The sequence below is a fragment of the Chroicocephalus ridibundus genome, chromosome Z, assembly GCF_963924245.1.
Source record: "Chroicocephalus ridibundus chromosome Z, bChrRid1.1, whole genome shotgun sequence".
NCBI classification, from domain to species: Eukaryota; Metazoa; Chordata; class Aves; order Charadriiformes; family Laridae; genus Chroicocephalus; species Chroicocephalus ridibundus.
In genome coordinates this window covers 27,885,075-27,901,650 of record NC_086316.1, presented here as the reverse complement: position 1 = coordinate 27,901,650, position 16,576 = coordinate 27,885,075, and the positions used below count along the sequence as shown (strand labels likewise).

The 16,576-nt window shown below is 37.7% G+C and overlaps 1 protein-coding gene across 1 annotated transcript in view; it reads right to left on the bottom strand.

Annotated features, from left to right (window-relative positions):
* Positions 1–16,576, bottom strand: part of ST8SIA4 (ST8 alpha-N-acetyl-neuraminide alpha-2,8-sialyltransferase 4) — a 58,794-nt gene that overhangs the window by 17,466 nt on the left and 24,752 nt on the right. The window contains exon 4 of the mRNA XM_063319250.1: positions 12,669–12,962. Coding sequence (XP_063175320.1) covers positions 12,669–12,962 — 294 coding nt within the window. The remainder of the gene's footprint in view (positions 1–12,668; positions 12,963–16,576) is intronic.

The following is a 16,576-nucleotide window of genomic DNA, read 5'->3' as shown; positions in this document are numbered from 1 at the left end:
AGGATCAAGATTACACAAAACCTTTAAACAGTTAAAAAGTATTCACTGAAGCATGTGCAAGAACGTGATTGAACAGAAACAATTTTCTGCATCACAACATAATGAAGAGCTCAGAAGTGGGAGATTGCCTTACAAAGTCTATTAAATATGAAAAGAACACTTAAACAATACACAGGAGTCCACACACTGCCATGCCAAAGGACCGGTGCCTTTGAAGAATGACTGTTGCTCACTTTTCACATCCTATTAAGCTCCAGCTTCACTGCAAACAATGCCAACTGAAATGCCAATTAGCAGCAATGAGATGTGATTGGAGTTCTGCCAAGCCCACCAAGTGGTTTCACAAGGACATGCAACAGACCAAGCAAAAACTGTTTTCGGTCACTGCCACAATTGGTTAGAAATATAGTACCTATATGAAAGTCCCACTACTGATTTTACAAGTAGTAACTTCCCAACATAAATTCCTGTGGTTTTTAAGTAAGGAGATTAATGGCTATTTTTCCTCCAGCAAGACTTCCTGCCTTTAGCTCGCATTCCTACGAGATTTGCTGATAAGATAGCCTTCTGCATCAATTTTTCTTTCCTACCACATATTTCAGAAAGGAGGATAGAGAAATATGACAAAAGACTTTGTCACGATGGGCTAGTATTTGCCAAAAAATTGAGAGATGCACCCTCTCCATTGTGTAACTTGTTTATTTTCTATCTATAGGTTTCATGTACTTTAATCTGTATCAATAGAGGCACCCAGCAGGTAGGTGTCTACTGTTATTACTGCTATTATAAATCAAATAAAGAAGAAAAGGAATTATGACAATTGCGAAACAAATCAGCCAGCCAGTTCACTAAACTGTAAAATTACAATAAAATAAAAAAAAAGGAAAAGGAAAAGAAAAAGAAAAAGAAAAAAAACACTGTGCAAATGCATTTTAAAAAAATCTTTTAAAATGAATGGAAATGCTTGTCACTTTCTTGATTAAAGCCTTTGAGCAAAAAACGCACTGTCTTACTGTTACTTACTTACTATTATGCTAAAAGTCATGCTATATTGCCAGTGGCTTTACTAAGTCACCATCAGCCATGTAATTAACAGTAATTTGAAGTGAGATCTTCAGTTTGAATTCAAGCTACTCAACTTCAAGTCATCAATGTTATAGAAATGAAGTGTGTTTACACATTGGCACATTTCCCAGATATTTCGTGTCTGGAACTTGCTTTGCATAGTACAAACAAGTTTATAGAAACTGAAAACAAAAATAGAAAGACAGATTTCCTCTTCTCTTTCACCTCTGTTTCAGAGGATGATCATCCTACCAAAATAGCAACAATGGCTTAGCAATCTCATGAGTTAAAACCAGGAGATCTCAGGCAAATTCTGCACTTTCTGAATTACCCCTGTCAGTGAGAAGCCTACTGTTCTCTAAATGGATTCAGTAGGAAAAGCACAGATGTTCACTACTAACAACATCTCAGAGTTGAGATTTCCAAATGCACTAGCCAAATCTTCCTCTACCCGTATCCTCTCTAACTGTCCTTTTCCCTCCCCAGAATTAATTCAGTTCACCTTCTAAGTGACTCCACAGCCAGACAGAGTCATCTCTATGGACCTGCTCCCACTGTGAAACATCCCTGGGGACTCAAGAGAAACCCACGAACTACAGCAAATCAATTCCTGTCTGAAAACCCATGACAAAACCCTTGCAGGCAGCAGCAATCCCAATTGCCATCAGTGGTCTACATGTCAAGCCCTGTGTTTTGTTTTCAGTGCCAGCTTACAGCAATCCCCTACTGCCAGCCACGCCGCACCATCTCCTCAGCACACAGTCTCCATGACATGGCTCACAGCTACGCTTGTGAGGTTTCATGCAGCTTCCCAGCTGGTGCAGATGTGTGGACCTCTCTGTTTAGGAAGGAGAACACACTGCAGCCTTGAGCGACAGGTCCCCTCCTCGATCCTGTCTTTATCAGCCTTCAGGGTTTTGCTTTAGTGATTTTAAAGTGACTGCTAGCTCTGCAAAGGAAGATAAAAAGAAACACTGAGATTATTTTCTGAAAGCTTCTTGTCATTCAGACCTATGTTCTACAGTCTACCTCCTCTCTGCTGCATCTTCTTCTATACTCTGTCCCTTGCAGACTAAAGGTGAGAAAGGCCTCATCTGGAAAGTCCATGCCATGCAGGAATCTTTCAAACAGTTTGCAAAGCCCACAGACAGATTTTACGGATCGTAGGAGCAGTCTGGAACAAACAGGAGGATGCTGTCCTTTTAGTCCTTCTGTATGTTACGTTTAGTCTGAAGATAAAGGTTTTGGTGTAAGCACAAGCTGTGTCACCTGTTGGTTTCAGTATCACTGTTACACCCACTATTTCCTCTCTGCCAACACTTCTGGTGAGTGTGCCCACATTTATACTGAAATGGAAAAAATAAACATAAAAAAACCCTCCAAAGTGTTCTGAAACCAGCAGTTGCACTTGTTCTCAGTGGGGTCTTATCTCAGATCCTTTTACAGGTCTTCTTTGCTTTCAAGTTGTAAGAGAAAATCATTACTCACTCTGGCTGGAAATTCCCCTGCATCCCACTGCTAGCTAATAAAGTACAACTAAGTTTAAAATGAAAGATCAATTTCTAGCAATAACTTTCTCTAAGTCAATTTTCTTTGACTACTTCACTAAATATATGCTTCAAAAAATGCAAATGATGACTCTTGTTCCCACTACATACAGAATGGAAAACGCAAATAAACTGTCTCCACAGTGCTCATGAGGTATATCAACTATGATTTCAATACAGAAATATTGTTAAAAAAAAGCGCTAGAAATAAAAGTACTGGTTTTTTACATTTTAGATGTAGTGGTTATTTTCTTAAATTTTTCCTGTGGCCCATTAATTCACTTGTTGAAGACCGAAGGACAAATCTCAAAAAAAGACTTCAATACAGCGACCTTATCATATTAAACTCATAATGTGAACCCACACACGTTAATTTCCCACACGTGTATACACGTGTCGTTATGTCTACACATAAGCACAAGGACAGCAGGACACCCAAGAACAGGATTCACAGGAACAACCTCTGCTGAAAGAGATGCGTAAGGCAGAATGCACAGAGGGGCAGAGACTTTAGTCTAGCCTGGGAAGGAAATGAGGACTGATGAGAGGTTTACATCTCATTCCATCCGAAATGCAGGCACCTAGCATCTAACTCAACTACGGTGTGCCTCCTAACACCAAAGAAGCAGAATCCAGATCCGTCGCCTGAGGAATCAGTTCTTTTCTTTCAAAACATGTGCTGTGCTTAAAACATCACCAAGCATCACAGCCTGACCTAACCACCTGGACTCTTCATCTCCCAAGTGCCCGAAACACAGCAACATTCACCCTTTTTTCTCACTTTCTAACTCAGCCTCTTAATTCTTTGATGCAAACTGGAACAGGCTAGTAGGCTTCCCCTAGTCTCTGAAAAACCTATACTTGGCTGATGTAGCAAATCCTCACCTAAATTCCTTCCTTTATGTGGTAGATTGACCCCGGCCAGCAGCCAAGCACCCACACAGCTGCTCTCTGGCTTCCTGCTCCCTCCTCGGTGGGACGTGGCAGAGAACAGGAAGAGCAGAAGCAAGAAAACTCATAGATCAACATAAAGACAGCTTACTAGGTGAAGGAAGGAGGCGGGGGAGAAAGGCAATGGCTCACCACCACCCACAAGCAGACGGAGGCCCACCCTGTCTTTCAGCAATGGCCGCCTGGTAGACAACACCCCCCTCTTCTTCTGCTACCACAGTTTTATCGCTCGATAAGCATGACGCTAGATGGTATGGCATTTGTCTTTGGTTAAGTTCAGGTCAGCTGTTCCTGGCTGTGTCCCTTCCCAGATTTTTGCCCACTACCAGCCTACTCATTGGTGGGGGGAAGAGTGAGACATGGAGAAGGCTTTGAGGCTGTGCAAGCACTGTTCAGCAACAGCCAAAACATTGGCATGTTACTGACACTTGTTTTACCCACAAATCCAAAACACAGCACCTGCAGCACAGGGCTGCCACAAGTAAAGTTAACTCCATCCCAGCCAGACCCAGTACACCTCAGAAGGCAGAATGTACAGGAGCTTTTCTCCTACACAATGGAGAAATACTCTAAACCCTGGACTCCTTATGTAAAAGGAAGAGATGACTGCCTCCCCACAAGCTGTGTTTGGGAGGAAGGTAGCCATTAGCCTTGGCATTTGGAAACTTCAGACATAAAATGCCCAAACGTTACTCTGTGCTTCTAACTTGAAGCACTTAAGTCCTTCTCCATATACAAACAAGAACCCAGGGACTTCAAACAAACCCATTAAAGCATTCTTGAAGAAACTCATGTGCAGTAAAAAGCAAGGCTACAGAAGATACTAAACCAAACTGCTCCTTCTTATACTGACACCACCATAAAGATTGTCCCAGTGTATTATTTCACTGAAGGACTGGACTGTTTATTCATTTTCACAAATAACCCAATGACTCGGAGTATAAGGCAACTGACAGCATCTAGTGGCATCACCTTTCATCTCTCATGGTCACCTGTGCAGCAAGAAATACCACACTCTGCTCTTGATCTAGCTCCGCTAACACCAATGTGGCAGCTGTGTAATACAGAAGAATTACAAAAGCAACAATCACAGGCATGTGTATCCATTTCTATCTTCTCTCTTTTGGTTTGGCTTGGGCTTTTTGTTTTGTCATCCGTCCTTGTCCCACCCTGCCCCAAAAATATGTAACAAAGAGCAAAAGGGAAAAAAAAAAGCTTAGTCTTTTAAATTTTCTGTTTTCTAATTTTTTTTTTCCCCACAGGAAGGGATAGATTTGGAAAAAAAATTAATAAATATATTTAGACCTAGCAGAATTTGTCATATGACAACATGGTATCATAACAACTCGCCACTTTTTTTACTGAGAAGTTCAGATGCAAAGGCATTTTTAGCCAGATGGTAGTCGGCAAAAAGCTGGCAAGGGACACAGCCAGGACAGCTGACCTGAACTGACGAAAGGGAAATGCCATACCATATAGCATGTAAAGCTATAGCTTTCTTTGCTTATTTCCATGTTACCTCAATAATTAACTAAGTATTTGAAGAAATCTGTTACTGGTGGGATGCTCAATACAACTGCTCCTCATCACAAAAGTTCAGTAAGATCAAAGCCAAATGAACATGTCTCTGAAAACTCCTGGTAGGCATCATAACCAAAACAAGAAATAGCAGAATTGTATTATAAGTTTTACCTTACAAAAACATCACTTCAAAAAAGGAAACCTGACAGCTTCCTTATGCACGCGTGTATTGTACAGAATCAACAGACAGCTGATCTCACATGTCAAAAAAACAAGAGAAGCTACTCTCCATGCTGTTAATACTACCTGCCCAGCAAGACTCTCTATGGATTCTAGTCCTCTCTGTACTTTGGTCCTTGAAGACAGACTGTAAAAACTGTTTATGGTTTGCTTCTCAGCTGCACAGCTACAATTTTTGTTACAGGAGTATGATATGGTCAAGTGAGAGTTAATTAATTTTGCACATTTTTATAGTTTTCAGAAACACAGAAATTGACAGATTTTATGCAAGGGAAGATAAAATAATAATAAAAAACCCTAAAATTGAAAAAAAATTCAGTAGCAAAATAATTTTCAAAATAAATATAAATTTGCCAATACACTGTATGAATAAACTATTTATTATTTATTCCCTGCTTAGCTGCTAACAGTCATTTGCATTAGGTACAGTGCTGTTGCTCCTGGTAGATAAAGTAAGTAGTAAAACTTGAAAATGGGCAATTTCATGACTATTTTTCCTCGGACAGATTCTGTTGCTCTCCTCTAGTTGAAACATGAAATTCAAAATTAATAGAGTAAGTTTTACAAGTCCTAAGTACACATGTTGCTGATAATCAGGAACAAAGCAGCTGCACAGCAAAAGGGATGGGAAAAAAAACCCCCCAAACTAAAATCTCTAAAACTAAATTTGATAATTTCATTATCAAAAGGTAAATAACAATAATGGTTCTCCACCTACAATCATGACCAGGCTTTTCATGGCCTACTTTGTGGAATGGATTAGGCAATGAACAATATAAAAAGCAGACAGTTTAGTGCACATTCCGTTTCCCCCTTGTGTCCTCCTCTACTTCAACCGTGCTCACCCTCATTGAAAAAAGCTCTCCTTTCTCTCAAAAAGTGACAGCCCTGGTAATTAGCTGCTAGGCTGAAAGATCGACCCCAGAGCATCTCCACTTCAGGAATGGGAGCATCACCTCCAGCTCTCCTATTAGGCCAGGATCCTGGGATCCAAAGAATGACTTCACACAACAGATTAAGTTCTGAAAATCCAAACTAACAGGCATCCCATTTGTTTGTGTAATTTATCAAATAAAGCCTGCTCTACTGATACGTTATGCAAGGGCACAAGGGTCCTGTAACATGGAACTCCTGTTTTAACATCCACATATATGAAAAATAGGATTGTACTCCACTGAAAAGCAGGCAAACGCGTATTTTCTTCCTAATATTATGAATATTTGTATGACATGATACAAAACACATGGTCATTAAGTGCAGTACTGTATTTTTAGCCTTATGGCCATTCTTTCAATCTTTTATTTTCTTCAGTGATTATTTATTTATCCATGTAGTCCAAAATGTCTTACTCTCTGTTAGCAGTAAGAAAAGAAATAGAAGTGTTTACAATATAGATTGCTCCCAGCAATTGTTTCTTTATTAGCACAGAACTGCTGGAGAACTATTTGATTTCTGCATGTTTGAGTTTCTCTAAGTACTTTTTCTGTAATTCCCACAGCAAAGGACTCTGGAGCCGTGGTAAAGTTGTGTAAAAGGTCACTACATTCAAACAACAGCTGTTTGCTTTCACTAATAAAGGAAAAAAGACTCTGCACTGAAAAGCGTCCATAAATAGGCACAGCATACTCTTTACACAGGCAAAACACTGAGGTTTCAGTGGGAATTCTGCTATGTTTAATGCAGGATCAACTCTAATACCACTCTTTCGCAGGCAGTATCAAGGAGGAAATAAGCTGAGCAGAGGCAAATCCCACAGGATGCCCACGCGATTGTTCCAGATCCAGAAGACGGGAAGGAATCTTATGTGAGGCAATTTCAGTGACAGTGCCGCTGAGTGACTAATAGTTCATGGGATGGCTCCAACAGGAAAAAAAGCCAAGAAAACATTCTTACACATGAAGATGAGTGTGAGAACTTAGTTTTGTGGAGCTGGGAGAGGAAACATGAAAAAAACTTCCCAGAGAACTACTGTATTGTGAAAGATTGTCTTGCCTGGGGGGGTGGGGGTGTCCTGCCTCTTCAGCAGATGTCTTCAGATATTCACCATCAGCAGCAGAAGAGCTGTGCAAGGCTCTGGGAGTTAACTCTGGCCTCCACCCAACGTACCAACAACACGCTTAGTTTCAGGAGCCCTCTCTACTCCCTCCAGGGAACTGCAAGGCAGGATCCACAGCAGAAAGCATCTGCCGATCCTACTTTCAGGTTTGGTTGTCTGCCACCATTGGAAGTAAACAAGATCTGGACTCTAATCCCAAGAGGCTCAGTTCCTGTTTGCCTGCTGTTTAATGCATATTCCATTAGAGCTCTGCCACCGAGACCAGACTCTACACAGACACTGTCCATGCCTCAAAGAGTATCATCTCACTTGGAAAATATTATTGAAAATAATCCTAATGAAAGAGCTCAGCATTACATCTCAGGCCTATTAACAAATCAAGGTTTCTGAAATCTGTTGTTAAATTCAATTTAAGAAAAAATAAAGTTTTGTGGTTTGCTCATTATAATTACTTTATAATTAACCTTCCTGGCAGTGGAAATAGAGAGCAAGTAAATCCTTTTAATCAGTCAAGCTCTTCATTTATAGATTTTATTTCCATCTTGAACTCTCTAACATATTAATTACCGCAATTATTTTGTCAATAATATGTGCACAATTACATTTTAAGTTCCATAAAACAGCTTTTAGAAACACTTTTTGAAAAAAATCAAGCATCTGCCCCCAAATCACTTTCCCAATCCAGTATTCTAACTTGAAATACAAACTTGTTGATCAAGAAGTACAAAAGCAAAAGACAGAAAATGAATTATCACAGGAAACCACTTTATCTAAATCTACTGAAGTAAAAAATCTGAATCCAACAGCCATTTAAGATATGCTACTGATTAAAAAAGCAGTTGTCATGTTGGACTTAGTATTTACATAATATGTTTTTAAAACTTCAAGCCCCTCTGAGATTTTAGAGAAGTATCCATCACTCACAGAAGTTTAATACAGCATGAAATCTGCAAAAATGCAATTTCTTTTTCTAACACCACATTACCTTTTTCGTGACCCAAAAAGTGCACAAATGGACAGGAAAAAATAAAGTTTTTCAAAATTATCTCCAAATGCAATCATTATTCTACTTTCTGATCAAAAGCACCTCCCAGATACTACGGGGAGCTCAGAAAGTTTATTTCATTAAAGGAGAAGGAAAAATAGGAGACAGAATTTCAGTGCCGTATGTGATTGCAACAAAACTGCCATGTTATTACATAAAACAGTGAGTATGAATACAGAATTTGGCCTCACTAGATCAGAACAAAACTCTAAGAAAGTTAATGTTCTATCTTTAGAAAATGCCTATGCCTTAAGCTTTAAAGAGTGATGAAGGAAAAACCTAATTTGTCTGAACAATTTGTCAGTGTGATACACAGAAAAAGGAATAGAGAAATTACTTTCCAAACTGTGGCCATCAGCCTACATACTTCAGCATTAAACGTCTCTACTAGTACTTAATGTCAGGTTGGAGTTATGAACTGAACTTTACTGATGATTAGTTACTAAGTGATTTTGCCTGCTATACACTGTTTTTAATAAAATTGTAGGTGCATTAAATCAAAGAACTCTTGATATCAATATAAATTTACGCTGGGCATTTGGTTGGGTTTTTTTCCCAGTAAAAAAATATAACTTTATAATTGTAACTTTTTAGGATAGACTTCTCTTTTTAGGCAGTTTTCAGGCCTGTGTTTTACAGTTTTACATTATGAAGACATGTAGTTGCAATACAATACATTAAAATTTCAAATAAAAGCCTTATTTTAACCAGCTGAATGATATGGATATGGCATAGCCCGGTGGTACACCACATCTATAGGTATATCTGTGGTATAGGAGAAAAAGCATGGGTGCTTAAGTCTTCCAAAACAGCTTAATGGAATCTTTTAGCTTATTAAACATTAAATTGCACCTCTTATTTTTCTCCATAAGAATATGCTTTCAAGTTGAGGACAGTTCTTCAGTAGACCATCTTGGTGGTGTGTCTTTGGCACAGCCTAACAAGTATGTCACTGTGTTTAATTTGTTATGAATTTGGGAGCGTTTCAAGATACAAAAAGCAACATAAGACCCACGATGACTTTCTTGACTGATTCTCTTACCACTAAATTCTAATTTAAAACAGCTCTAACTATCTTCATATAAATTATTACTTAATGAAAAATATTCATACTTAAATAAAGAATAAAGCCAGAATGCTTTGGAATTATTAAGGCAAGAAACCGGAAACTAAAGTGAATACTTACTTGTATGGAGGTTAAGAGGACTTGGGGGATGTTAGAAGTATTAATACAGGACAGTGATTGCAAATGCTACATTCACGCGTCTGCTCTAAACTTTTGTAGCCTTTAATGAAAAATCATCAAGCTACATTCGAGCACAAAGATACAACTACCTGAGAACGCTCACAGTCTACAAAACAAAGGTTGGAGATGCAAGCACCTTCCTTGTGTAAAGTAAGACAATCTACAAAAACTGCTTCTTACAGTTCAGCTTTCCTTATCATGCTTTCATTAACAAGTCCAACTCCATCTCCCTCTTACGGCTTAAAAGGCTGAAAGATCATACGATCACAGAATTGTCTAGGTTGGAAGGGACCTTTCAGATCATCTAGTCCAACCATAAGCATGGTGTAGCATAAGCCTTCTAGCATAAGCTTATGTAGCACAAGCCTTGCATTCTCATCGTCTTGCACATATGCTTAGGCACTCTATGAAGGAGGTTAGATGCTCCGCACAGGTCTTACTGTGTGTTTTAACATGCAGGTTTTGTGGGTAGACTTCCTGTTTTTGCTTCTCATTCAACTAACAGCAAACTTCACATTCTGTTTATTTTACGCTTTCCGTTTTGCAGCACCACAGGCCTCCACTAAGTCATCACTGTTAACATGGTCAGGAAGACTTAAGCTTGCAAGCAGAGAGCTTGCAAAAGCATCAAATATATATAAAAATATATATCAAATAACGAATTCACAAAAACAGTTCTGATTCATAAAACAAGGAGTGTTTTATAGGAGTTCCTTTTAGGTAGCATCTCTTCAGAGGCTCATAAATCATCGGTTTACATTGAATTTGAAACAAATATATGATAACACAATGGATAGAACACAATATTATGAAGATTTTCCATAAAACTAAGTATGTAAGTTGCATGCATTGTTTTAAATGGCAGCAGACTTAGCTGTCCATTAGCTTCAAATTGAAGTTAGCCATTGTAACTTGCTTAAACTTCCACAAGTCCTACTGCTCAAAACAGACCGATTTCATAATCAGCTTATGCAGCTTTGAATTTTACTTTATTTTTCAAGTTACTTTACTTATTTGTAGAAAATATTATTTTTTAGCTCAGGCACATTTTAATTTAAGAACAATTTTTGCTTATTGATTTCTCATACTACCATGCTATTCCATTTGACATTTAAACTTAACCGATCTTAGAGAGATGCAATTCAACCTGTAAAGAGATTATACTCTTTCCCTAGATTTAACTTTGCTGTTGACACAAACCTCATTATTATGGGCTGATGTTTTAAGACTGCCACCTACGAAATCTAAAGAATACTTGCTCCAAATATATTACTGCTCACGGTATCACTTCCAGACTTGACTCACAAAGACATGTTCAACTCATGCACTTCACTTTGTGAAGTCAACAGTTAGACGAAAAATAAATTTGCTTTCTTATTTTGTTCTTCCTCAAATTACAAAAACAAAAACCAGAAAAGACTACACAATGATACTCAGTTACTTCCCACAAGAACAAAAAAGGGGAAGCGAGGTGATTAAACAAAGTTTGAAGTGGACAACACTAACTAAACAAAATTTAGAGCACAGATTCAACAACCTGACAAATTTATACAGTCGTATCAGATGACGCCGCTACGTATAATCTGAAATAAGTATACTCTAAATTTTCAACACCAATTCCGATGGCAAAGCCGTTGTTGCCTTTCTTTCAGAGGGACAATGTAGGTGCTAATTCTTGTTTTAAGATAAAGCCCCCTAAAGGACGTTCAAGTTGGCCAACTAAAAGACTGCACATTCTCAACTACCATTCACTTTTGGTAATTTTGCCCAGATTTAGCAGACGGAATTGAGAACAGCTGTTTGTAAACTGGAAGTAATCTTATTTGTTCAGATTTATACACACACAAAAAACACTACAAAAAAGCACTACAGCTATCCGTGTGTCTATAACATATTTTGAATACTCAAAACTTTAACACAATCAAAGCCTATAAGTAGCTAAAGTGTAACGTATAACAAAACAACTGGCCAAACAACTATGGAAACTGAGCAACTCGGTAAAAAATAAAGGATTTCCAAATTCCAAAGGAAATAGATTTTTTTTTTCCAGTGCCAGAAGTCTACCACATGAAAAATACCGCAATTAATCTATTGGAGACACGCAGAAGGAGAAAAAGCATATTCAAAAGTCCTAATATTCTGAAGAACAACATATTTCTAAGCTTTATTCTCATACTCTTATACTAGATTGGGGTAACAGTTCAAACATCCCCTCTGATCTTAACTCTGCTGCTGTAACAATGACAGCTGTTTAGGCAGATACATGATCAGTAACTGCTGTACAAGCCAACACCAATACTTTAAGGTATCTCCCAAAGCCCCACAAACAGACAGCAGACAGTTCAAGGAACTCAAGCTGAGTATTATCATACTGTTATAATTCACTGCACAATTCACAGGTATTGCACTACCATAACCTTCTGAATGGTTTGCATGCCTATATACTCTTAATTGTAGTGAGAAAGACACTGGAACCTTCATCTGACAGTCTTGTTAAGGGGTTAAAAAAGTCTCTGCACAAAGCATGAATGCATTTTTTTTTTTTAACAGCTGGTTACATTAATGTTTTCAGAGATTCTGATCAATGCTTTTGAACTGCCAAAGATCAAGCGTTGTATTTTTTATCTCCATAGTCTTGCCCAAAAGAAGACATGTAGAACTTTCATTGTCCCCTGATTTGATGACTCACAGATATCCTTTGAATTCAGATATTTTTTCATTAATTTATCGCTATAATGATCATAAAAAATTTTTGTACATAAAAGTGAAAAATTATTGTGCTAATGCATTTCAGTTGTTTGCATTAGAGCAGGTTAAATGAGTGGATGACATTTATTACCAAACAAGCTTACTTTATTATAAATGCAATCCATTACAACAATAATGGAAATATCATACTCCTTTTAACGTTTTACTTGAGCTTTTTTCTGCCAGCTAAGAATTCTAGTTATGAGCTTCATTGTGCCAAGGACAGACCAGTCTTTTCCAGACACTTACCCTCTGACAGCATGAATAAGTCTCAGTGATGGATAGGCGGTTCGCACTTTCAATTTATTCTTAAGGATTAATGCATTAACCCACTCCACATGCTTCTCTCCGCCTTTGACCATGAAAGCGGGGATCCAAAGGACACTGTCATTCAGCATGGATAGTCTACGCACAAACTTTTCTCTGTCACTCTCATTCCGAAAGCCTCCAAATGCTCTTTGTACAACTGATGGGTTCATGGTAATAAAATCAGATTTAGTTCCCACATCGGCAGCAAACTCCACCACAGGAGCTAGATTGCACCTGAAGAGGAAGAAATTAATGGAAAAATGAAAATAAATATGAAACATTAACTCAGAAAAATGTGCGCATGAAGGGAAAGCTGAAAATGAACATGCAAGCCCGTTTCAATTTAAAGTGAGAAAAAAATACCAGTGATAATAGGTGTGATAATACTTAGCATTCTACCCAAATTGGACATTCATTAGACAAATTTTTTAAAAACATTAAATGTACATAACGCTGCAAGAGAAAAAAAAAAGGTCTTTGTACATTTGAAAACCATGTCATCATGCTTTAAAATGCATCGACAGCTAGAGTAGCACTTATGAATAAGAGTATGCATTCTAACACCTATTACCTTTCATTAGTGTTCATTTGTCATGATGTTACCAACAGCTTACACCCTTAAAAGAAGCCACGCCAGCCAATTAAGGTATAATTTATAGAGGTTAGTCATTGCATTTTTTTTTTTTTACAATACAGTGTTTAGATATGATTTACAAATGAACTTTACCCCATGTTAAATGAGTTTTTTGGTATTTTGTTTTTTGGTATTATCACCGCAGCTGATTGGATATTTTGAAATGTAGTATTTTCATTTAATTTAGAAATTATTTTTTTGGGAAAAAACTCTTAATCTTTCCATTGCTCCTTCACGTCTCATTTTCAAACCTTAATTTTGAAGTAGCTTTGTGTTTTTTTTCTCGGTTTGAGACAAAGGTCTCATCAGGCCTTTGTTCAGCAGTTTTTTACCTCAGTTATAGAAATGCATATATATGTAATCACACAGAGGCAGCATTCTCAATGGGCAGCACTGGATGTGGGTGACAAAATGCAATTCAGAAATTAATTGTAATTTCAGTGACCAGTAAGATTCGGCTGAAACAAATCACCTCCACAACATCCTCAGTGAATTAGCTGGTAGCTAGTATACCGCAGATTAAGTATCCTGACACAGTATTTTCACAAAATTCAAATTTCAATACTAACAAACTGTTCTGTTGAGGCGAAGGATGCTAAGAAGCAATGTCAGAACTAGGCCTTTCAAAACATTTGCATGTTATTATATTCCTAATAGAAATAGTATTCTATCAGTTCTGCAACTCTTTTCTGGTACAGTAAACTTTTTACTTAAGCTTACCCCTTAGCATGTTCTAATGGCCAGATCTCCAATGTCATATATAACTGAAGTCAGCAAGGCAATACTGATTAACGCCAACTGATGACGTAGTCCTGACTGATAATACTAATTCCTCAGAACATCATTTTCATTCTGTAATTATCAGCTAAAGAAGTGGTCCTGTCTTCTTCAGAAAGAAATGTTCTGAAGACCATAAAGCCTGTATATTCTTAGGAGATAAAGCTGTCCCCAAGTTTCTGATGCCATGTGGGCAGATGTAAGTTTGCTTAGGAACTGGATTTACTTTCTTCAGCATTTCATACATCTATTCCACAAACCATCTGCATGTATTACAGGCTGCTAAGAGTAATATATTTTAGAAAATGGTAGTTAGGGCAGAGGAAAAACTCCCACTGATTTAACTATTGGCTTTGAAAATTGTTTCTAAAAACCTTAATGCATGAGCCTCTAACCTGGAATTGTCAAAATCTGAAAATAAAAAAAAAAATAAAATCAAACGAAGGACTTAAAATCAACCAATCAAATTCACTGAATTACTGCTGCTCTTGAAAATACCTCTTTTAAAGCACTGCACAACGTAATGCAGGATTCTTGCACAGCAGGGTTTCCTTCAGTAGTCACACATACATCCACATGATGACATCTGTTACTTACAAACATAAGACAGAGCTTGACACTGAAAATCCTGCTCTCTCTGTGTCCGACTTTGAGAAGCACCCATGTGCCAGCACTACCTTGTTTAAAAAGCTGTAAGCCATATGCAAAGTGTGCACACATAACATAGGCCTTATGCTTCTAATATGATTCCATGTCCTTTGACAGCTCCTTTCTGATCTGCCAACAGCACCAGTGCCTAAATCTTAAAACCGTATGTAGTTTGAAACCAGCATATAAACATAACTTCACCTAAATCCTGAAAAAAAAACCATCAAAGGCATACCAAATACGAGATCTACCTATCTTGCATGTCATTACTGTTTCATCAGTAGTACACTTAATATCAAATACTGTATTTTAGAAAGACATGCAGCATAAGCAGTATAAATTCTTAACATATTGCATATTCAGATTTTTCAAGTGTAAGTTCAGAAAGAAATGAGCAACCCAAATGCACTCAGTAACAATGGGGTTGTCTATGAACAGTTATTTAAAATACTAGCCATACTTTTTGTGCTTTAGTGTCTCAAATTAGACATATGATCTTAACCTTTGGTCTTTTGAAAATTCAGTTGTATAAATATGGATTAGTAGCAGTGATGAAGTTTGAAACAATGTAATAAGTATATCTGCACTTTGAAAGGCTCCATTTTCAACGAAGTAACTAGATGCTCTTAGCAGTACACTGCTATGATTGTTGTTTTAGTAGAACACGAATGTAAGACAAGCTCTGCACAAATTTCTAGTTCTCTTAAGGAAATAAACACTGCTAAATTAGTTGTAGTTGACCAAATTACAAAATATTACCCTCATTAAGCCACTTCTCGTTTTCTTAGAGGTTACTTTCTTCAAAGAATGATGCTAGTGCTCATTAAATTAGAAGTGTCAATATTGAATATTTACTCTATACTTATCCACAAAGTTGGGAAATATAAAACACCTGCTAAAACACATCAATTAAAATCAGCACATTCTTCAGTAGGTAGTAAATGGAGCAGGTATGTCAGAAGTGTTTCCATACGAGTTCAAGAGTTTATGTGCTAGTGATGAACTGTAACACTTACCCTAAACTGCTAGTACCTGACAATTTATATTTCCAGATGAGTTCAAGAAAATTTTATAGAAAGGTAACACAGAATCATAGAATAATTTGGGTTTCAAGGCCAGGCTGGATAAGGCTTTGAGCAGCCTGGTGTAGTGGGAGGGGACAGGGCAGAGGGGTTGGAACTAGGTGATCTTTAAGGTCCCTTCCAACCCGAACCATTCTGTGATTCTGTGTGGGTTGGAAGGGACCCTTAAAGGTCATCTAGTCCAACCCCCTGCAATGAGCAGGGACACCTTCAACTAGGTCAGGTTGCTCAGAGCCCCGTCCAACCTGACCTTGAATGTTGCCAGGGATGGGGCAGCTACCGCCTCTCTGGGCAACCTATGCCAGTGTTCTGCCACCCTCAGTGTAAAACATTTCTTCCTTATATCTAGTCTAAATCTTCCCTCTTTTAGTTTAAAGCCGCTACCCCTTGTCCTATCAGAACAGGTCCTGCTAAAAAGTTTGTCCCCATCTTTCTTTTATGTTTCAGGACTAATAAAGCTAGCTGTTGTGTATTGGCAAATACACCTGATTATATGTAAATAGCTTTTGTTACCCGTTTCAGAGCTTTTATCTTAACTTCTAATGCATCTTTATGCTATGCTACAGTTTCATACAGTTGTTGGAATTTTTAAGTTTATTTTGTTAGCAGACATCAATGATCTCCTGTCAATTCTCAAACCTCTTTCAAGAAAACTTCGTATTCAGAGAGACATAAACTTATTTTAAGTCAAATTAAGAAGCCTACTA